The sequence below is a fragment of the Mirounga angustirostris genome, unplaced genomic scaffold (assembly GCF_029215605.1).
Source record: "Mirounga angustirostris isolate CCGP_5_RB_7025 unplaced genomic scaffold, mMirAng1.0.hap1 SCAF_8, whole genome shotgun sequence".
NCBI classification, from domain to species: domain Eukaryota; kingdom Metazoa; phylum Chordata; class Mammalia; order Carnivora; family Phocidae; genus Mirounga; species Mirounga angustirostris.
In genome coordinates this window covers 21,663,232-21,686,516 of record NW_026991716.1, presented here as the reverse complement: position 1 = coordinate 21,686,516, position 23,285 = coordinate 21,663,232, and the positions used below count along the sequence as shown (strand labels likewise).

The following is a 23,285-nucleotide window of genomic DNA, read 5'->3' as shown; positions in this document are numbered from 1 at the left end:
GATAATGGACAGTGGTTTTGCTTTTTTCTAGAATGTCACAGAGTTAGAGACATGAAGTAGGTAGCCTGGGCGGATTGCTTCTTTCGTTTAGTGATATGCATTTAAGATTCCTCTGTGTGTCTTTCATGGCTTGATGGCTCATTTCTTTTTAATGCAGGGTAATAGTCCATTGTCTGGATAGACCACCATTTATTTATCCATTCTCCTACTGAAGGCCATCCTGGTTGCTTCCAAGTTTTGGCATATACGAATAAAGCTGCTATAAACATCCACGCACAGGGTTTTGCTGGGACATGTTTTCAGCTCCTTTGGGTAAATACCAAGGAAAGAGATTGGTGGAAGTCGTGCAGATGTTGTTTTGATCAGTGGCCCTCAATCCTGGCTGCCCATCATGATCACCTGGTCAGCATTTAAAAAATCCCTATGCCCACCCCCATCCCCACCCAGGCCATTTAAATCAGACTTGGCGAGGGTGGGGCTTGAACATCAGAGCTCAACAAACCCATCAGGTCATCACGATGTGCAGCTGGAACAGAGACTCCCTAATTCAGAGGCTACCACCAGACTCTTGGGTTTCTGTGATTTCTAGTCAGCCTCTCCACCTACACACATGTGGGCTTTGAGCACAAAAGGGAAATGATTAAGTCGCTAGCTATTGGTTATGTTTTGTGAAATAGTTCTACTTAGGGTCTCCATTTGACCAAAAATCAGTTTCATTTGTCTAGAAAATCTCTCATGGGAGATGAAAAGCTGCCCCCCATTCACTTCCTTAGAATGACACCAGGCCCCAGAAAGTCTCCCTTTATCAAATTCCAGCATCCCTGGGCACCTTGGGGTGCCAACCAATTCCAACTTCTCCCAAGGACAACCGACCATTCCTGGTGTGACAAAGACTTGCGCTGTCTGGACCGGGGGTGCGGGCCAACCCCATCTTCCTTGCAATGACCTTATACTTGGCCAGCTCCTTGTGACTAACGGGGATGGAGGGGGGCATTTATCACTGTCTGCCTGGGGCCATGTGGGACCACGAGATGTCCGAGGTGGAGGGGTCCTCAGAGGTTCTCCAGGCCAGGAGTTTACCCCCCTCATATTTAAGCAGTGGGACTTCCTTCAACAAATACATATTGAACAGACAAACGCTGAGGGACGCTCCTAGGATAGTGGGCTGGAAGTCCTGCCCACCCACACAGCACCCCCTTTTCTCCACAACCTGGAGAAACTTGGAGCTTCCCAAAGGCCACATCTAGGGTCTATTTTCCATGGAGGAATGAGGGTGGAGATGGGTGGGTCAGAACCCAAGAGAAGAGGGGTGTTGCTGCTGTAGAAATCCTCCATTTCAAAGACTTGGTGGGGCCAGCCTTAGTTGCTGAGGAGATGGGGATTCTTTAACACCAGGTGCTCTGTGAGCTGCTCTTCAGATGACCTGCGGTGTTCCTGAAGCTTTCTCCCCCTTCCCCACAGCCTACCCCTGCCCACCATTGTTTCTCTTTCCAATATTTTGCTCCCTGCCCTCCCCCGTCCCCCACTCCCTACCCAGCTCCCTGGGCTTGTTCTGAAGGATACATGTCTTCTCCTCAGAGGGCAGAGCTAACCGACAAATATGTCAGATTTCCTCAATGTTAGGGGAAAACATCTTCCTTGAAAGTCAGAATCTTTGAATTCTGAAATTGAATTGGTGAAAGTCTGAATTCACCACATTCGGACTGGAGTGAGAAGCAGGTGCATTTCTCCTAAGCCAACAGGTGTGGAGTTGGGGCTCCTCCCCCGGGTAGGAGCAGAAGACAGAGGGAAAGTCTTCCTACCCTTCTCTGTCTTTGTTCTTTCTCCCCTGCCTTCTCTCCCTTCTCTTGCTCTGATGCTCCTGGGAGCCTCCCTGCAGATGGAAAGTGGAAACCTCCAGGAGAATAAGGCGAAGCTGTCAGGGAAGGCTTTGGGACCAGCAGCTCAGAATAGATAGTCCACAAACGCAGCAGTGCAGAACACAATGGGGTCTGGAAGGTGAGGACTTGAACATCTATCACGGTAGCAATAATGAACGGAAAGAAGACTTCTGGTACACATTTCCTTTCTCCTTGCCCTTGAAGCTTCCCTGAAGCTGTAATTATGAAATGTTTGGCACTGCCCTAGAAAAATGTGATGGGGTAGTGCTATGGATGTGCCCAGAAGTCATCTGTGGAAAGAGCTGCTGGGACCCGGGGTCAGCAAGGCCTAGGCACCCACAGGAAGGAAAGGTCACAAAAGTAATGCGTCACACATCCTACCTAAGGGGAACCGCTGGGAACCCGAACCTGAAAATGCTCATGTGCTTCTTACCACTCCCTGCAAAGAAAGAGACTGAAGATGGCTCCCAGGGGGGCAGGTGGGTTGATCCTGCTGAAGGAGATGTGACTGTGGAGACCAGACTCCACAGGACTCTTAACGGTGTATGGCTCAAGGTCACGGGGGCTCATTCATAGCAAAGGTGCCTCCCACCAAAGCTCCAGAACATGCTGAACTCCTGTAATTCAACAATAATTGAATTGAATTCAACTCTGTTGAAACACTGAAAAATGGGCAAAGGACTTGAAGAGATGTTTCTCCAATGGCCAACAAGTGCATGAAAAGAGGCTCAACATCCCTAATCAGGAGGGTAATGTGAATTAAACCACAGTGAGACCATTTCACACCCATTAGGATGGCGAGTATTAAAAAACAAAACAAAAAACCCCAAGCAGGAAATAACAAGTGTTGGCAAGGATGTGGAGAAATGGGAACTTTTGTGCACAGCTGGTGGGAGTGTAAAATGGTGCAGTGGTTATAAAAAACAGTATGCAGGTTCCTCAAAAAAAAAATTAAGCATAGAATTACCATACGATCCAGCATTTCCACTTCTGGGTATATATCCCAAAAAAGTAAAAGCAGGGACTCAAACAGGTATTTGTACACTCACGTGCATAGCAACATTATGCACCACAGCCAAAAGGTGCAAGCAACACCAGTGTCCATTGATGGATGCGTGGACAAAGCAAAATGTGGTGTTCACGTACAGTGGGATATCACTCAGCCTTAGGGAGGAAAGAAATTCTGACGTGTGTTACAACACGGAGGGAACTTGGACACATTACGCCCAGTGAAGTAACAGCTAAGCCAACCACAAAAGGACAAATCCTATATAATCCCACTTAATGAGGTTCCTAGAGGAGCCCAATTCTTAGAGACAGACAGTAGAAGGGTGGTTGCCAGGGGCAGGGGGGTGGAAGGGGGCTAGTGTTGAATGGGGACAGAGTTTCGGTTTTGCAAAATGAAAAAGTTCTGGACACGGATGGTGGTGATGGTCACAGAACAATGTGAATATACTTAATGTCACAGAACCTACACTTTAAAATGATTAAGATGGTACTTTTTACGTTATGTGTATTTTACCACAATTTAAAAAAAAAAGAAAGGTAAGCAGAGAAGGTGGTGAGCAGTGTGGGCAGGGGAGTTAAATTTGTGTCCGGTAGCAGATGAGGCTAGAAAGAGAACTGGCAGAAGAACGCTACCGTGGGCGGGTCCTGCAGAGGCTCCTCCCACCAGGAGCAGGTGCAGGTGTGGGGAGGTCCAAGCTCCTGAAGGCTGGTATGAGCCCACTTTGAACCGGCCCTGACAGAATCAGAGCAGTCCAGGATTCCAGCAAGTGTTCCCAGGGCCAGAAAGGTGAGGGTACACCCTAGGTCCCTGGTCTTATAAGTCAAAGGACATAGATAGGAATATTAGATAGTTCAGGGAGTCTGGGGCTTCTGGAGTGAGCACCGAGTCTCAGACCAGCTTTCCCTTCAGACTGAATAGAAGGCTGGAAGTTCTGTCGAAGAGAGTCCTGAACTCATGGAGGCAGCTTGGGGAATTTAGGGGCAGGGCAGAGTGTCTCTATGGGTGGCCCGCCGTCTACACTGGCATGGCTGAAGGTTGTGGGGCAGAGTGCTCTTGGGACTCAGCTGCACCCATCAAGCCAGCGTCTATTATGAGGGTGGATTTTGGAGAAGGAGCTAAAAGCAGTGAGAGAAATGCAATCACAGTAGCTGACATTATCCCCCATTCGTGTCTAGCTGGCCTGACCCCCATGGGCCCCCCCATGGAGATCTCCACAGTGGAGCATCCAGGTGTTCCTGCCTGCTGGCTGGACCCTTCTGTGCTCAGTCCTGCCTGACTCTCTCGGCTTCCAGTTCCCCTTTCATGCAGAAATCCCACCATTTCTGAGCCTCTTGGCCTCGTCTTCTGTCTTCCCTGAGCTCTTTCCTGGGACTTCTTGGCATGACTTGATCTCCCTAGTATTGATCCCCTCTGGCTCTTCCTTGCCTTGGCCCCACCTCACCCGACTCTGGCCCCTGGGTCCACCATGCACATCTGCCTAGACCCCGTGTCCTGCGAAGGGGACTCGGAGAGAAGCAGACTGTGGGACGGTAAGTGTTCAGGACTGCCCACGGCAAGTATCTTCCCAGGCATCGGCCCCCACTTTCCCTGCAGCCTGGGGAAGGCGTGGGAAGGGGGTGCCATGGTGACCCAGAGCGGGCTGGGTGCAGAGTCATCACAGAGGGCAAACACCCTCTCATTGGAGCCCGGAAGGCTGTACAGGACGGGGCTGGTGGCAAATGACCGGTGGTGCTTATATTCTCGTGGGAGGCAAAAGGGCAACAAGCCGAGAGCCCAGGGGCAGTGTCCCCAGGTCACCCCCCAGGCCAGTGCTCACTCTCCACTAACACCTGGGCTTCCGAGCCTCCGGTCATCCTCCCCCAGTGTTGCTGCCTGAGCGGGAGCAGCTGCAGACCCCATTCCACCCCCAGCCCGGCCATCTGAGCACATCCACGGGCCCCAGCGGCTCCTTCACCTCCCTCTGACCCCCGCAAGGGAGCTGAAGCTCAGCCAGCAGACTGCAGAACCGAAGTCGAAAGCCCCGTGTCTTCCCAGGACTCCTTCAAAGTGGGTACCAGGGGGCCCTGAGCCGGACAGGTGCCTCGGCGCGGAGGAAAAGGAAGACAAGGCGCAGCGAATAGATGTCAGGATCTGAAATGGGAGCCACAGTGAAGGCGCCCATCCCGGCCTGGGAACCTAGAGAAGTTCACACCACGTACATGGAGCCGGCGGAAGGAAGAGGGAGAAGCCAATCTCGCTTCCCTGGCAGGACAGCCGGCGTTCGGCGAGGGGTGGATTAGGCCGAGCGTTATCCGCCGTGATGAAACGCGGCAGCCGGTGGTAATGAAATATTTATGAATGGGGAGACGATGCTGCATTCTGCAGTGCAGCACAAGGACAGCGAAGTTTCAAGAATACTGTAAGAGCAAAACCCTCCATTAATTATCGGAAGCAAGCTGTAACGCCAGTTCCTATGGCAACGGGTCCCCAGTGGATTTGGTCCTTTTTTTTTTTTTCTAAGCTGCTCCCATTTACTGTGGTACATTGCATTTGTTTTGCACCAGAGGTTTGTGCTTGTCCTTTGCAAATGAATTCATCCTGTCCTCTCAGTGGCTGGAGCGGAGACTGGCAGGCCAGGGCCCAGGGAAAGTTAAAGATTATGCAACTTCGTGCTAAGGATGGTAGTCGGTATTGTGAGTATCCTCACTTTGAGCGGGGAGGCAAGGAAGGCAGGGCCAAAGGCACTGAAGGTAAGGACTAAGGAGTATGGGTTATTAGCATGGGGGGAGGTCGATGCAGGTTGCCCCCCCCTCCCCTCCAACCCCTCAGCCACCATATTTGTGATCCAGGCTTGCACCAGAGATGTGTCCTTGCAGCCCAGCTGGATTCTCCATCAACACCCACTGCAGCCACAGTGGAATCTGATACCTGCTCGGAAAGCTCAGACGTGAGGGCTCCGGGGTAGGCATATACCAGAGACAGTGCTATGGTTCCCAGGGAAGCCAGAGCATCCAGCCCCTCTGAGAAAAAGCAGTGCAGCCCCCCTCCACCCGTGGCCAATTCTCCCCATTTTCCACCGTTACCCACCACTTCCCTCCCCTGCGGAAATGCAAGTTTAATTTGGTGGCAGTTTGAAAGCAGTTCTTCTAGAGGAGACATACCGGGATGGACCGGCCCCGGATTGCTACTCACTGGAACGCTCTGGAGCAGGGTCAGAGCGGGGGACAGCGGCTTCACGCATCCCGCTGCAGCTGATGAGCGGCTCTGATACCTCAACGGAGAAAGGGCATGCCGCTCGCTCAGGAGGAGGCAGGCTGCCTCCTAGGCGGGAGAGTGCAGGCATTTCCCACTCGAGGCTGCAGCTTTTGGCTTAGGAGGTGTCCCGTCTCTTTGGTGGCCTCAAAGGAGTGGTGTGGGTCATGCTAAATGGCCCGGGGCAGGGCGGGGCGTGGGGTGGGGGGTCTGCCTTGACACAGAGAGCGTGCAGTCTCACATCACGAGGCTGTTCCAGGCCAAAAATAAATTTCTACTTCTCCAGAATTATTTTTCTGGTTCTACTCTGCTTTCTAAGTTGCCAAAGGGATGTACAAGCTTTTGCAAGCAAAACTGGGAGGATGCCAAAAGAAGGATTAAGCCGAAATTATGAACGTGTGTGATTCCATTTGCGGAATTCTACCTGGAGTGAAACCAGCCCGGCTTCCCCGGGGAGACGCACCTCACCTGTGGGACGGGGTGAGCTCCAGAGCCAGGGGGTCCTTGGACTTCTCTCCTGTGCCACCAGTCAGTCCCTCCTCATCCAGACCTCGTCCCTGGGACTGATGTCCACGTACCCACGCCACATCCGTACCTCCCAAGTGCAGGTAGGGACAGAGCATGTGTTGAGCACCTACTGCATGCCACGCACATGCCGTGCCCTGCAGGTGCCCTATCAACTCCGCATGAGCTGTCTACCTCATTTTAGCAGTGAACAAACCGAAGCTTCAAGGAGGAAAGTCACCTCCTAGGCTCCGAACCCACTCCCTCTGACCACAAAGCCTGTGCTTCCAAATGCCTCACTGGACAGCCTCTTGCCGAGAAGGGCAGAAATTGCAGCCCAGGGTCTGGCCCTGGCCAGGGCCCCAGCAGGCTCTCCATCGAGGTCCAAAAGCAGTGGCCCCCAGCCTGGAGGGGCCACACCAGAGGGGACCTGTCTGGTGTGCAGAGAGAAAACATCAGAAATTCTAGTTAGGGGTTCGTATGGCCCCTTGAAATGTCAATGTTTGTGTCTGCTTTGTGATGCTTCGGTTAGCTCAGTAGCACATAAATAGAATGTATAAATCAATAAACATTCATGTACTGGATGTGTGCCCCACATTATGTTACCAGTATTGGAAGTGATCAAGAAGATGGGGTCTGATGTTAGAGATGATGACAGGGGCCAGAGGGGACGGCTTGCCGTGGGCCTCAGCCTTCATCTGCAGTTATGCAGGAGTGTGATCGGGGAGCACAGCGTTTTGATCTGCCTGGCCACGCACAAACGTGGCAGCCCTTTTGGACCCATGCCTTCGCTCTGTCGGGAAGCCCGTGCCTCAGGAACCTCCCCCTGACTGATCTGTGGGATTTGGGGTGCGGGCACGGGTATGTGGGATGAACACAGAACTCATCTCCATCTCAGCCTCAGGTGGGAATCAGAGTTGTCCACGCATTCCTTGAGAAGCAGAAAGGGATCTTCTCCTTCCTTGTTAACAGGCTTCGGAGTCTAATTTAATGCTCTGGACCTCAGTTTCCTTGTCTGTGAAATAAGGTAATAAATAATCAGACCTTCTTTCCTGGGTGGTTATGAGAAGTCAAGGGAATTCCAATATCTCCCAAAACTCCCCTGCAGATCATGTGACAACAGGAGCCTGAAATCATCACAGCCCTTGGCATGCCGTAGGTGCGCGTAAATGCTGGTTTTCTTACACTCTCTGCCACTTGCTGGCTGTGTGTGACTTAACTTTGCAATGCCTTGCTTTCTTCATTTTGAAAATAAAAAAGCACACGTATCCTATTTCATGGCACACATAAAGAAGACTGTGAGGTATGGATGTGGGAGGGGCTGCAGACTTTACAATAAGAGGCACATTTGTTCCATTAAAGGAACAAGCATCACCCGAGCATCCAGGGGAAAAGGCAGGAAGAGAATGGTGGATATCCAATGCTCCAGCTTCTTGTGGCTTGCTCTCTGCATACCCTTGTGCGGTGATTCTGGAAAACGTTAGCCTTCTGGAGTCTCAGTTTTCTCATCTGTACAATGGGGGTAATTATAATACGTACCTTATTTGATTTTTAGGATGACTAAATGGGACAGTTAGTATGAAATGCTCAGCATAGAGTTCCGTCTGCAGTCGGTGTGGAGCAAATGTGGGTCGTTGGTAGTAATAAACTCCCATCATTACGATGCTGACATTTTTAGGCGTCTATTAAGATTCTCGTTTAATTGTCACACTAGCGGGCTGCGAAGTTGACACTATTGTCCCCACTGCTCAGGTGAAGAAACTGAGTCTTGGAGAGGCTGGGATTTCCCCAGGGTCATACCGAGCATGGCGATGGAGCCCCGTCTCTCTGCTTCCCCAGCCTATGCTCTCGCACTCCTACACCAACTACGTGGCCCCACGCTTCCTGGCCCTGGGCTGGCCGAGGCTGCTGCTGCAGTGTTAGGCTCCTCCAGACAATACGGTGCCAACAGTAGGAGGCTGTGGAAAGCATACAACTGGGTTCTCCAAATGGTGTGGCTCTCTGGCTGCCTTGGGGTGCCTGGGATCCCTTAGATCACAGAACTCAAATTACTCTTTCTTGCCACTCCGCTGGTGAGGCCGGCGGGAGCGGACCAGACAGCAGAAGAGACCGAACCATCACTTATCCCAGACACATTATTTCACTACAAAAGTCAGTCCTCCAAACTGCCCCCCACCCGCCGCCCTGGCCAGAAGTCCACCCCAGGCCCTCACGGGAGGAAAGTGACAGCCTTCTCAGGGCTTTCTTCAATGCGCTTTGATTTTCTGCTCTGAAGGAAAGACGGGACCTGGGCTGGCGTGACCCCAGCCAGACCAGAGCAGCTTCCAGCAGCTTCGCAGGCTTCCCCCCCAACTCCCCACCACTGCAGGGCTGCTCCTAAAGCAGACAGACGTCTCCTTATGTGTGCGTGGCTGACTAGCCACACTCCTGGCCCTGTGGCCCAGCCTTCCCTTGTGGCCTTCTGCAGGCGTGGCCAGCGGGAGCAGAGCCCCAAGACCCCTTCTCTTGCTGTTTCACACCCCAGCCCTGGCATAGGCTGCATGGGCTCGAGGGAATCACAGTATTCACGTCTCTAAGTTCACACGGGTATCAGGGCTAATGTAGGAGCTTGGCGGCACCCAAGCCCAAGAAGGGCGACTCAGAGCCGTCAAAGAACAGGGAGCATTAAAGCCCATTGCCTAGAGAAGAGAAGAGAAGAGGCCTTACTTCTATGTGGACTTGTTTGATTCAGCCCCTCTGTGCCTCGGCTTCTCTCCCCTCAGGTGGGAGTCAGGAAGGTGAGACAAAGAATGCGTGTAGAGCTCTCAGCTCCTGGTCTCTCTCCTTGCCCCCCAGATTTATTGGGATATAATTGACAAATAAAATTTGTAAAATTGTATACATTCAAGGTATAGTTTGATGTTTTCATATATGTATATGTTGTGAAATGATGAACACCATCAAACTAATTAACATATCTGTCACCTCAAATATTACCAATTCCTTTCTTTTTTTCTTGTGGTGAGAACACTTAAGATCCACCCTCGTAGCAAATTTCAAGTATATAATACGGATTGTTAACTAGAGTCACCGTGTTGTATTTTAGGTCCCCAGAACTTCATCCTGTGTCACTGAAACTTGGTGTTTGGCTATGACCAACATCTTCCCATTTCTCTCTATCCACCAACCCTTGGCAACCACCATTCTAGTCTCTGCTTCTTTGAGTGTGATGGTTTTAGATTCCACATACCTAAAAGTATCCTGCAGTATTTATCTTTCTGTGTCTGCCTTATTTCACTTAGCACAGTATCCTCCAGGTTCATCTGTTTTTGCAAAAGGTACGATTTCCTTTTTTTTTTTAAAGGTTAGATAATGTTCCATTGTATGTATAAACCACATGTTCTTTATCCATTCATCTCTCGAAAGGCACTTAGGTTGTTCCCATATGTTGGCTATTGTAAATAATGCTGCAGTGAACAGGGGAGTGCAGAGATCTTGAGATCTTGATTTGGTTTCCCTTGGATATGACCCAGAAGTGGGATTGAAGAATCACTCGGTAGTTCTACTGTGAATTTTTTGAGGACCCACCATGCTGTTTTCCATACGTGCTGGAGGTTCCTGGTCTCTCTTACTCAGGGTGAAGAGGCTGCAGGTGCTGGCAGCTATGAACCATATGAAGGCTGTGGGGTCAGTCCCTGCCCCTTGCCAGGACTCGAAGCTCCCTCACTGGAGATGAATTTCCTTGAGTCCTGCAGCCTGGATGGATGGTACGGCCATCCTTCAGGTCCCAGAGCCAAGAGAACCTGGGCTCAAATCCTCAGAGCTGGGCTGTATGACCTGAGGGGACAGGACTGAACTTGTCTGGGGCTCAGATCTTCTTCTGTTCACTGGTGCTGGTGGTGGACCACTCACACAGTGGATGAAAAGAGCAGAGGGAATTGAGCCTGTGATGTCTGCCACATATTAATCAGTCACCTCTTATTTTTAATAATTATAATTGGAATCTCTGTGAAAGAGCAGGCAGCCCTTGGTAGTGTGTTTGGTGAGTCTCTGGTGGAGGGAGCTCACATTAGATGGCATCTGAGTGCGGGCCCCTGCAGTAATGCAACCAGGAGAGCCTGTAGCTGGAAGACAAGGAAGGGGTTGGGGGTCAGGGAACAGGGGGAGACTGGGGGGAAATGGGGCGTGGGCCAAGACTCCCTTTTTCTAGCCTCTAGCTCTGCCTCAGGCACGCCCCAGGGCCTTCAGCTGGGGATGAAGGGAGACAGCCAGGACTTCTCTCCCAACTGGAGTGAAAGACACACAATCAATTTCAAGGCACCCACTGTGTCTGTCAGGTTCTGACCCACCTGGATCGAAGCTTCCCCTGAGAAGGGCCTTGAAAGGCTCGCCTCTTCTGCACCTTCGTCTTGTGGAGGACCAAGGGAAGACCTGGAAACGCGAGTCTTTCCATCAGCCATGTCTCATTACCAAGGAGAGACCTCCGAAGGCAGCCTGCGCCCCCATCCTCCGGCCCCCATGTGCCTGCCGGTCCCCATGTCCGTGAAGCTGCTAACACTATTAGCCACCTGCTCTGTGCTCCTAAAAAGACACCTTGTCTGGTGGGGGACAACACCCCTCCAGTGTGATTTCCTCAGAGTAATTTGCCCGTCGGGCATTTGCTGTCTAGAGGTTACTTATTAACCAGACGGAATCATTTATCTACTCAGGATAGAATTTTAGGACGGTATGCAGAAATGATCTGCAGGTGGTGAGTTGTTGGTAGCAAGGAAGGGGGGTTAAGGCGTGGAGGAAGCAGGGGGTGGGGGGGCCAGGGAGATTAAGGAGGGAGAATCACCTGAGGTTTGGGCTGTGCAGTATTTAATGGGAAAATTAGTATTTCCCAGGTAATTGCTTTTAAGTGACTATTGAAATTAATGCCTCATTCCAGCATCACATCTTTGTTAGAACATTTGCCTCTTAGAGGGAGCAAGAAAAGAGAGAGAGAGAGAGAGATAACCGTAAAAACCTGGAATGAGCACAGCCTATCTGCTGGAACGGCTGAGGACAGTGGGCTGGGGGCTGCAGGGCTCTCGGGTCGCCCTGGAGGCCTGAGCATCAAGGACTTGTGGTGGCCCACTGGTCAGGAGGAACTCCCCACCAGGCCCAGCTCTCCCAGCCATCCCCAAGCACTGATAGAGAGCAGAGGGACAGAGCAGCTCAGGACACACAGATGGGCCTGTGCTGTCCTTCTGCTCAAGCCGGCCAGATCCCCGGGCTTCCCAGCCACAGCAGCGAGGCCTTGGGCCCGTCATAGCCCCTTTGTTTCCCCATCCATGGTGTCAGCTCACTGGGATGTCAGGGGCCCCCTGCGGGGTCATGATAACAGCGCCGACTTTTGAGCTCATTCTGGGTGTGAGGCACAGTCCCGTGAGGGGGACGGCTGTGGTTGGAGGCACTGGAGCTGGGGCAGATATTGGGGGGAGGATTCTGGGCCCGTTTGAAGGTAGTTACTGGATTCCTAAACTTATTATGGGAATTCCTCTGAGAGGAGACACATGCTTTGCTTCACCTGAGGCCTGAAAATATTTGAGTTTGCTTCCTAGAAACTGGAGTCAGACCCCTAAGTACCCCCAACATTGTCAACCATCCCCTCCTCAAGCAGCCTTGAGTCTTGTCCCAAGGAGAAAACCCTCTCACGGGTTGCTACCCACTTGCCTTCCTCCCCTCTGGGGCCAGGACATGGGAATGAGCACTCTGGACTGGTTTGAACGGGGATGGACGTCAAACATCTGTGAACATGAACTCCATTCCCACCCAGAAGCTGCTCCTTCAGGAGTCCTCCTCTGCGGCAGCATCTACCCGACTGGGTCCTTAGACGCTCTGTCCTACCCTTGCAACCTGAGAGCTAGGATGTGGGGATGAAATCAGCACAGCCAACAAGGTTGGCAGATGAGGGGAGTTGGCTATGGTTCTGGCCCCCGTTGTCAGATGTAACAAGGGAAGGTTACATTTATTGGGGTAATGCTGGGCTGAGCCCTTCCTAGGCATCTCCTCACTCAATCCTTCAAACGAGCCATGAGGTTGACATTAGCATCCCCATAATACAGACAAGGACACTGAGGATTGGAGGACCGGCTGTGAAGACAGGGCAAAGCCGGGGCTCAGGTCTGTTCTGTCTGAATTTGGAGCGCAAATGTAATAAGACAAGAACATTTTTAAGACTAGCACCATCCTCCTGGGAGACATGGTGGCTCTTGCTTGAAGAGACCCAGAGCTTCAGCTGTGGAAGCAGAGGCTCCGAGAGGCAAGGAGCCTGGCCCGGGCTTGGCATGCAGGCGTAGGTTTGGAAAGTTATCCGAGGATGGGCCAACTGAGAATCACCAGCCGCCGCTGGCATCCTGATGCATCGGCCCAACTCCCCAGCCAGCTACGTGGCAGGCAGGCCCTTCAGAAAGTAGGGCACAGGCCTGGCAAATCTGGAGGGGGTGGAGAAGGAGAGGCGGAAAAGCTGGCCCAAGGCAGGGAACGGGAAGAGGGAGATGGGAAGAGAAGAAAGAATTGCAGAAGCCACCAGCTCGGGACCAGCCGTGGAGCCAGTGCCGGGCCCCACTCTGCCCATCTCTGACTACATCAGAAGGGACTACAAGAGGCCACGCACCAAGCTGCGGCCTCAGACGTGCTACCCGTCCACCCTCCTGGAGCGGTGGTGGATTTTCCGTTTCAGTGGCTGCATTGAGCAAAGCACAGGATTACCTGTCCCCAGCCAAGGTGTCAGTGTTGCCAGGGGAAAGAGGCACCCACTTGGGGACATTACCATCCACGTGTCCCCCTTACTGTTCCCTGCTGCTGCCCAAACAAAGCTGATCTGCTGCCCACTTTCCCCGAGCAACCTGGGCACTGGGGCGTGCTCTCCTTTAGAGCCGTCATCCCCAGTGGGCTCTAGCGTCCCCGAAGGAAACAGATCAACTCCGGACACTCCTGAAACTGCCACCTGAAACTGTGCAGGACTTAGAGGAGTCCCTTAAAGAAAGAAAGAATACCAGCCTGGAATGCTGTGGGGGGTGGGGTGGGGTGAGGGTCCATCGAATCAGGAAGCCTGGATTCTCTTCATACCTCTTCTACCCGCACAGCTGTGTGACCTTGGGCAAGTCACTTAAACTTCTCTGGGCTTGTTTCCTCATTGGTAAAATGAGCACCAGATGGCCTCTAAGGTCCTGGCCAAACTGTAACTCCGTCACTCTTGCTGGGCTCATGCAGCAGCTTGTCTCCCAAGAGGGAGGGAGGCATAAAGTGCAGAAAATGATCACTGGAGGTTGGCCAAAGATTGGAGTTTGGGGACCCTGAGCACAGAGATCGTGGTGTCCATGCTCTCCACCACGGTGAGCTGGCTTAGACCCTGCCCTCGAGGCTGCCTTTGCTCATTTCCAGGACAACACCGGAGCACTGGGGAGTGGTCATTTTGCTGTTCCTGGGACTGGGCTGAGCAAGCCTGGGAAAAATTCCACTGGGGGCAGAAGAAAAAAGGCTGCTGGGCTGAGCTTAAGACCAGTGGCTCACTTCCCCAAGCTGAGCTGTAATCACCATGCTGGGTCGTACTGTGCCTTCCCCAGCATATCACAGAGGGGCTTATGTCTGTGGTGGTGAGCTAGAGTGATCAGTATAGATGGAGACTTCCCCACAGCCAGGCTGTGAGGTGAAGCGTGCAGTCAGGCTGCCTGGGGGAAATTTGGGCGGCCGGCCATTGTTTATAAATGGGCAGCCCTGACAGCATGGGCAGGGCCCCTGCACCCAGAGCAGACCCTCCCAGGTACAGATCAGGAACAGCTTCCATGCTCCGCCTGCCACAGAGAAGCTAGGGCTTCGCTCCTCTCCTGCAGAGAAAGAGTAGGCAGGCTCAGGGTCGGGTGACACTGTCTTGGGTCCCACTGGGATCCGCAAAGAGCCCAAGCCTCTAGGAGGTGAGTCCTGATAGATTGTCTCCAGGCCCTGGGATGGTGACCAGCCAGCCCAGGTTGTTACTTGCAGAAAGAAGGTAGCCACTTTGGGAAACTAAAATTGCAGAGTGAGGCTTCTCTAGAAAACCCCAGGCAGTATGGTGTGGTCATGGAGCCAACTGGATCCTGGTGCCAGCCCATCACTTCTGAAAGATGTGGCCTTTTGGGTGATGCTTCTCAGTTTTCTCCTCTGCAAAATGGGTATAGGTTTGGGAGTGTGGGGGTGAAGTGAGGTGATGCCAGGCACATAATAAATGCTTGCTTCATAAGAACAGGCATCCTGTCTCAGAGCTTGTTTCAGTGATGGAGTTTGAGAGGTAAGAAATCCTCTCCAGCTTGGCACTGTGTCCTCTGACGGGTCCTCGGGGCAACTGGGCATTGAAGAAGACATTGATGGGGTGGAGAGAAGGGAGAATGGAAGATGGTCTCTGTCCTCTGGGTCTCAATTGCAGTGGAGGGACACAGAGTAATTAGAGAATACCGAAAACACACCATCCAATGCCGTGAAGGTAGAAGTCACTCCCTCAATCCTAACTCAATTCCTTATCCTTGCAGAATTAGTGAACTTGTAAAGATAGGGTGGGAGGGAAAATACTCAATCCAACTGAATATAGGTGGTGTGCTTTATTCTGGATAGCAAATATAATTCTAGAAAGTTCCATTGTGGCCTGAAAAATTTGTAAATCTCATCACACTTTAAAAACCTTTTTTTTTAAATTGAAATTTAATACACATATACTGGAAAGTGCACATATCACCAGTTGAACACATCTGTGTTACCAGGACCTGGATCAGGAAATAAAACAGTGTCAAAACTCTAGAGGTCCCTCCCCGTGCTCCCTTCCTGTCACTTACCCCCTTAGGATAAATAGTATTCTCATTTCTAAGAACATTAATTAATTTTTCCAGGTTTTACTTTATTTAAAAGGATTCAAATACATTTTTTTGTGTGTCTGTCTTCTTTTGTTTAACCTTGTATTAATCAATTTCATCCACAGTGTTGCATGCATTATGGATCCATTCTCATCACTAGATATTATGTTGTGTGAATATATCATAATTTATTTATATCCATTATACCATTGATTGGCATTTGTATAATTACCAGATATAGTCTACAACAAATGGTGCTGATAGGCACATTCTACTACCTGTGTGCTGGTGGATATATATATGCATTTCCATTGGTTATATACCTAAGAGTGGAATCTTTGAGTCAGAGCTTATGTGTATATTCAGTTTTATAAATATCATCAAACGTGTTTCTATAGTGATTATACCAATTCCCTCTCTCACTGGTAGCATATAGGATTTCTAGTTGTTCCACATCCTTGTCAACACTTATTATTTTCTGTGTTTTCCATTTTAGCTATGCTGGTGGGTGTCTATCGGTATTAGATCATGGTTTTAATTTGCATTTGCCTGATTAATGCAATTGAACAAAATTTTCTACGTTATCAGCCATTTAGCTAAATTCTTAAAGGAAATGCTTGTTCAAGCATTTTGTTAATTTATTTTTTTTAATTTGGTTAACTGTCTTATTCTTATTGATCTGTAGGAGTTCTGAGGACAAGTCCTTTGAAGATGGGAGAATCCTTTCACGGCATGAATAATGTTTGCATCTACATTTAGAAATCCAAATATTGGGCTTTCAGAAGTAAGTCACACAAGGGGGTGCCTGACTGGCTCGGTCGGTAGAGCTTGTGACTCTTGATCTCCGGTTATAAGTTCAAGCCCTGTGTTGGGTATTGAGATTATTTAAAAATAAAATCTTAAAAAAAAAAAAAGTAAGTCACACAAGCACTTACAAATTTCAAGAGGGAGGTAAATCCAAGCATGAGGAAATTCAGCCTCAAACTTTCCCAGCTACAAGGCACCTCTTAAAAAATAAGAAGACTGTTTCCTTTTCCTCATCCATTTCATGCTGGTTGGGCAAGTGGGGATGGGCAGGTTATTCCATACAGGGAGTCAAATAAGGAGGACAGTAGGTGAAGTGGCTGGACAATGAGGTGGACAATGAGGAAGGACACAGTGGGGGCATCGTGGAGGGTTTGTAGTCCTGCAGTTGGACTTGCTATGTAATTGGGCACATCACCATGCTCAACTAGGACTCGTGGACAGATGAAACTTCATATGGCAGGGGCTTGTCGAGAAAGAGAAAATGAGTGGTGGAGGGCTTATGATTTAGATGGGCAGGTATCTAGACAATCAGCGTCAACTCACCTAAGAAAAATGCTTTTGCTTAATTTGGGGACAACCTGAAAAGCCAAAACAGAGAACAAAAGTACTTCTGGCAGCATCTACCCCCCAGATTAGTGCAGATGTGGCACTGGGTGTGCTTTAAGACTCTGTTAGTGAATTCCTAGGGGTGATGCACAAGGACCCACCCTTGTCCTAAGTCCACATTTCAGAGAATGGCCCAGCCACCAACTGTGTGCCACCAGCCAACCTGCCATATACAGCAGATTCTGCAGCCCTTTGATACTACCGTAAAGGACTTTCCCATTTAATTTTCATTTTACACAGTGCTACATAGATATACTTGTCCTTTGTTAAATTAAAAGGAGACCCAGGAAAAATTTTCCTGGCTTTCATTCATTCAATAAACTTATACTGAGCACTTACTGTATGCCAAGTATCCTGCCAGAAGATAAAGAAATAGCACAAGGTTTCGCCCTCAAGAACCTCACAGTGTTGTGGAGGAGATAAAAAATTAAACAATTAATGTCGGATAAGATAGTGGCTGTGAGACAGGGGTTTGCAGAGTGTTAGTGGGGCAGGGGGCCTAGCCAGTGGTTGAGGAAGGGGACAGGCTGGGGTGAGAAGTCTCAGGAAAGGCTTCCTGAAAGAGTTAATACTTTCAAGTCTATTTCTTCCTCACTTCTGCAAAGGAGATATGTTTGAGAAAATTTAGGAATTCACAAAACTCCACCATGCACCAGAGCAGAAGGAAAAGATTTCCAATTTTCTATCCTGTTTAAATACCTCATGTTGTTATACCTAGGGTCCTCATGACTTATTTTAATGAACCTGTTTTTCCTCATTTTGAACATGAACTCAATGAAAGTTAATTAAAATGATGTAAAATGTGACCTTATGTGAATTAATTAATGTTAGAAAAAATGAGCTTCTTTTCTTTTCCTTCTGATTTCTCACCTAAGGAAACCCAAAACGGTCACCATTTCTTTACAAAGCATTGCCAGGGCTTGTGGTTTTCAACATCTTTCTCCTGCTTGCAGCCATAAGAATGCACAGCTGGGCAACTGGGTAGGAAACTTGAGGATTTGTTGTGCCGTAATTCAGTGGATGCTCCCTCTAATGGGCAGTGAGGCTAAGATCAGCAGAATCAGGAGTAAGAGAAATGGGGAAGGATTTATAATCACTCAGGATGGGGGGTGTGGGTGGAAGCTAAGAACCTATCAAGAAAGCCAATTGAGCACTAAGAGTTGTGGGAGTTAGATGCTCTTTTCTGTGTTCTCCCTGGTAGGGCATATGGCAACGTATCAGTTGAATCCGCTGGGATGCATTCGGTTGCAAGTAATAGAAACCCTAATTCATCATGATTTGAACAATTAAGCAGTTTATTATCTCACATAATAAGAAGTCCAAAGGAGTGACAGCTCTAGGTTTGGTTAATTCACCAGTTCACCAATGTCTTAAAGACCCAGGTTATTTCTGTCTTTCTACTTTGCCATCCTAAATGTTTTGGTTCATCCTCATAGACTGTTCTCCTAATGGACCCATCACGATTGTTTTGGTTTCAGGAACAATACACACACTCAAGCCCAAAGGCAGAAAAGCAAACATTTTTATCTTTGTTGTTGTTGTTGTTGTTGTTAAAAAGAGCCTTCCCAGAAACCTCACCAGCAGATTTTCTGCTTAGGTCCACTGGCCAAAATTGTATCCCATGCCCATGCCTAAACTAATCATCTGGCGGAGCAATCACTCCATCATATTTAGCTTAGGCCATGAACTCTCAACCCTGATTAGGGGAATGGCCTAGACTTCCCTGAAGGACTTGGTAACTTGCATGAGGATGAACTAAGTCAGATTCTAGTAAGAAGGAAATGGGTGGTTGGCAGAACAGAAGGCAAGCAAGATGTCCACAAGGAACAAGAGGTTCTCTGCTTTCTCCACTTGGAGTTGAGGGGCATAGCTTTGGGGATTTGGGGTTTGACCCTTCGGTTATCTCATTTCTTCTCTTCAGTAGCAAATAGTCATTAGAATCACATGAGACAAATGAGCATACTGTCGTGAAGAAACAAATTCATTACAGTGAGGATATTGGGAACAGACCATATGTGAGCAGATGGAGAAGCCCTTAGCAAAGTTGTGGAGTGCCCAAAGCTTGACTTCTGATTTGGGGAGTCTATCTTTTCTGTGTCCTTCCTCCCCATTCTATATCCCACCCAAGAGACCCAAGGTTTCCATATTCTCCTCTCTCAAAGCCAACATGTGCGAAAACATCAAACATAGTCACACTAAACTTTACATGACAGTGAACACAGGACAGGGATTAAAAGATAGCCTCGAATTCCAGCTCTACCATTTGCTAGCCTTTTAACCATTTTGGGCCTCAATTACCTCACCTACAAAATGAAAATCATGATACTACCCAACAGGTTGTTTCTATGGTTATTACTGTTAACTGTAATAGAGCAAGCTAACTGCCCAGAGCTTGAAGATCTCCATGACTTAGCAAAAGTTTATTTATCACTAACACAGGGTTCAATGTGTGATTCTGGTCAGGGAGCTCTCCTGTGACCCAGGGACTCAAGGACTCTGCCGTTCCATTTTGTGGCGTCACTGTCTTCTACATGCAGACTTTAAGGTTTCTGAAGGAAAGTCATGCCTGCTTTCATTGCCTTAACCTGGAAGCAATGACATTATTGAGAATGGATCCAAGGGGGCTAGATCCAATCTACCTAGATCCAAGGGTGCTGGAATAGAAAACTTTGCTGTATTCCAGGAAGAGAAAATAGGTGTGGTGAGCATTAAATTAGACTCAGGCACATTATTATTTTTGCTGCTATTATCATTATGAATACAGTGCATTAAAAAGGCAGTCATTTTCCAGATGTAACTATGGCCTCTAATATTCATTGATGCTCACTGCCATCATCCCAGGAAGCCATTTCTGAGAGATTAGGAAACTTAAGTTTGGTTTGAGGTGTCAAGGGACCAGACGTCTGTTACTGATGAGAATCATGAAGTCTGGTGATGTCTGTCTTCTCCACAATATGCAACATGGTCTTGGACACAATAAGTGCTGACTCTAACCATGGAACTTACTCCTGGCAGATGTGGTGTCCATTCTACTCTGTCTCCTCAGGTTCCCTTCCCATTTCCATGCCCCTCAGCTCCCAGTTTGCTTTTACTCCATTCTTCATCAGAGACATGCTTCTGGAAGGTGTTTTGCCTGAGTGGACAGAGAACAGGAAGTACCTGCACCTCAAGCCATTAGAGGAGCTTCTATGGCCTTAATTACTGTGCTGAGCATTGTAAAGTGCCACCCATGTCCCTTCAACAAGGACTTGCTGTTCCAGCAATGGAGAGTGCTGCCCAAATCTAATGGCTGAGGGATGCAGGTACATAATGGTCTGATCATTCCTCTGAGATAGCCCCTACCTAGTGACAGGTGGGTAGAGGGGCTCATGGTCTCCAGACTTCCTATCTGGAGATAAGCCAGTCACCCTGTAAGCATGGGGCTTTGTTGACTTTGCATATTGCTTGGCTTCCTTCTCCCTATCTTGCCTCCTCACTTCCCTCCAGGGAACACCACCCAGTAAACCACTTTATTTCAGAATTTCAAAAATCCCAGGGTCTATTGAACCAAATAGCAGAGAGCATCTTCAGGTACATCATTATTTGCCTCCTGCCTCAGTTTTTACATTCATAAGTCAAAATATCACAGAAGCAGACTTTAGTATGATACAGAATCTCTGAATGATGTAGTGACTCAAAGATGTTCTGTAGCAGCTCATCAGCCCACATTAGGTCTTCAAAGGGTTTTGAGAGATGGGGCTCAACCCACTGCCAGCCAGGTCATCTGAAAACAGAATTTAAATCAGCAGAGAGGGTCTCTATCAATTGAGTTAGACTTGCTTTTCTCAACAGGATATTATATTGTGAACTTGTAGACTCTGGATTACAGTATATGAATTTCCCAAGGTTCATGCTTAGATTATACAGTTTGCAATAAGTGAGGCAATTTCAGCTTTATGTTGACCATCTATAAAGCCATTCCTTTCTCTCCTACCCCAATGAATGGTGTACTTGGCTCTGATTAGGACTGTCTCTGAACTTCTGATTTCCCCAAAATTTGGAGCTATATTTAGTAATGACCTCAGAGCAGGTACACACAAGGCACAGTGAGATATACACAAAGCTGCACCTCAAGCCACTAGAGGAGCTTCTGTGGCCTTAATCACTGTGCTGAGCATTGTAAAGTGCCACCCATGTCCCTTCAACAAGAACTTGCTGTTCCAGCAATGGAGAGTGCTGCCCAAATCTAATGACTGAGGGATGCAGGTACGTAATGGTCTGATCACTCCAGCCCAACTTGGAACAACTCTGAAGAGCTATACAAGCTCCCATGGCCCCCCTGAGGTTGACCAAGGCTGCCATTGGGTTTGGTTCAATTACTTTCTCCTGCTTGATCCTCCTTCCTTCCCCTCCCTTTTACAGGTGTTGACTGCTTAATCAACATTCTGTGTGAAAAACTCCATCTCAGAGCCTGCTGTCAAGAGCACCCAATCTACAACCGTCACATTTCTCTCCCTCAACAGCCATGACTCTCCCTGAGGCACCAAGGATGACAAATGTAATGGCCACATTCAGTGCTGGATCTCTCCTCTTGTTTTCAAGCCCTCTGGGTCAAGGGCAAGGAGAAGAGAAAACCTCAAAAGGCGCAGTTTAGAGATTGTACAATGGGCTGTGCAACTCACCTTGATGCACACAGAGGGTAAAGAGGTTTTTATGGTCTGTGCAGGGAACAGTTCTGTGTTTATTCCAGACATCATCCCTGAGTGCTCCCTCCTTCATTCTCACATTCAAACCCTCAGCAAGTTAGAAAGTCCTGCAGACTCTCCATTAAAATATATTTTGAATTCATCTACTCTTCTCTTTCTCCTATACCTCCAACCTAGCCAAAGCCACAGACATCTCTTACTGGATTATAGGCATCTTGCTTCCTTGCATTCGTTCTCCACAGTAGTCAGAATAATTTTTGAATAATTATATTTTTATTTCTAAGATCTCTCATTAGTTCTTTTCATAATTGCCAGCTCTTGAGTCATACCCACCTTTTCTCATTTGATATATGATGCATAGATACCTTCCCTTATCTCTCTGAAGATATGAAATATATGGACTTAAACATTTCTGTCCTGATTACACTAGTAGCTCAGTTTCCTCAGTTTTAAGTTCTTTCTTTTATTGAATTTGTTGATGTTTTCTTTATAGGGTTGGTCACCTTCAAATGTTTAATATATATAGATTGTGTGAAAATCTCTGTATTTATACATTTTATTAAACTACAGCTTGGTGTTCGGCAGGCCACTGGGAGCATGGGTGGGAGCTGTTGGCTTGTGCTGTGGAGAAGGTCAGCACCTCCCACCAAGCAGGGTGGGTCTCGCTGTCCCATCTGCATGTGGGAGCTGCTCATTCTTTCTGGGTGTTGTTAGCCACTCAGGGCTCTGCCTGGCCTCAGCTTTCACACTGAGCAGATCCTCATTAGAGGCAGGAGCATCCCTTCTCAGGAAATCCATCCTGACAAATCAACCTAAACATATCCCCACATTCTTTTCCTTCATTGCATTGATCACAAGTGTTCATCAAGTTTATAGCAGCAATGTCCACAATAGCCAAACTGTGGAAGGAGCCAAGATGTCCATCGACAGATGAATGGATAAAGAAGATGTGGTATATATATACAATGGAATATTATGCAGCAATCAAAAGGAATGAGATCTTGCCATTTGCAACGACGTGGATGGAACTGGAGGGTGTTATGTTGAGTGAAATAAGTCAAAAAGAGAAAGACATGTATCATATGATCTCACTGATATGAGGAATTCTTAATCGCAGGAATCAAACTGAGGGTTGTTGGAGTGGGGGGTGGGGTGGGAGGGATGGGGTGACTGGGTGATAGACACTGGGGAGGGTATGTGCTCTGGTAAGCGCTGTGAATTGTGCAAGACTGTTGAATCTCAGATCTGTACCTCTGAAACAAATAATGCAATATATGTTAAGAAAAAAAAAAAGAAGAACAAGAAGGTAGCGGGAGGGGAAGAATGAAGCGGGGGAAATCGGAGGGGGAGACGAACCATGAGAGACGATGGACTCTGAAAAACAAACAGGGTTCTAGAGGGGAGGGGGGTGGGAGGATGGGTTAGCCTGGTGGTGGGTATTGAGGAGGGCACATTCTGCATGGAGCACTGGGTGTTGTGCACAAACAATGAATCATGGAACACTTCATCTAAAACTAATGATGTAATGTATGGGGATTAACATAAGAATAAAAAATTAAAAAAAAAACAAAAAAAACAAGTGTTCATCAACTTGTTTATGGGTGGCCTCACCCACTAAACCACGCTTGATGAAGGCTGGGAGTAAGTCTGGTTGGGTACCCAGTGTGTAGCAAGTTCTTAACACTGCATTTAACACATATTTATTTCAAGAAATAATTATTCAATAATTGTTGTT

The 23,285-nt window shown here is 48.5% G+C and overlaps 1 protein-coding gene across 1 annotated transcript in view; it reads left to right on the top strand.

Annotated features, from left to right (window-relative positions):
- FARS2 (phenylalanyl-tRNA synthetase 2, mitochondrial) overlaps window positions 1–22,686 on the top strand; it is a 617,893-nt gene extending 595,207 nt beyond the window's left edge. Inside the window, exons 6-7 of the mRNA XM_064597235.1 lie at window positions 16,138–16,236; window positions 21,267–22,686. Coding sequence (XP_064453305.1) covers window positions 16,138–16,192 — 55 coding nt within the window. The 3' untranslated portion in view covers window positions 16,193–16,236; window positions 21,267–22,686. The remainder of the gene's footprint in view (window positions 1–16,137; window positions 16,237–21,266) is intronic.
- Window positions 22,687–23,285: the final 599 nt, after the last annotated feature.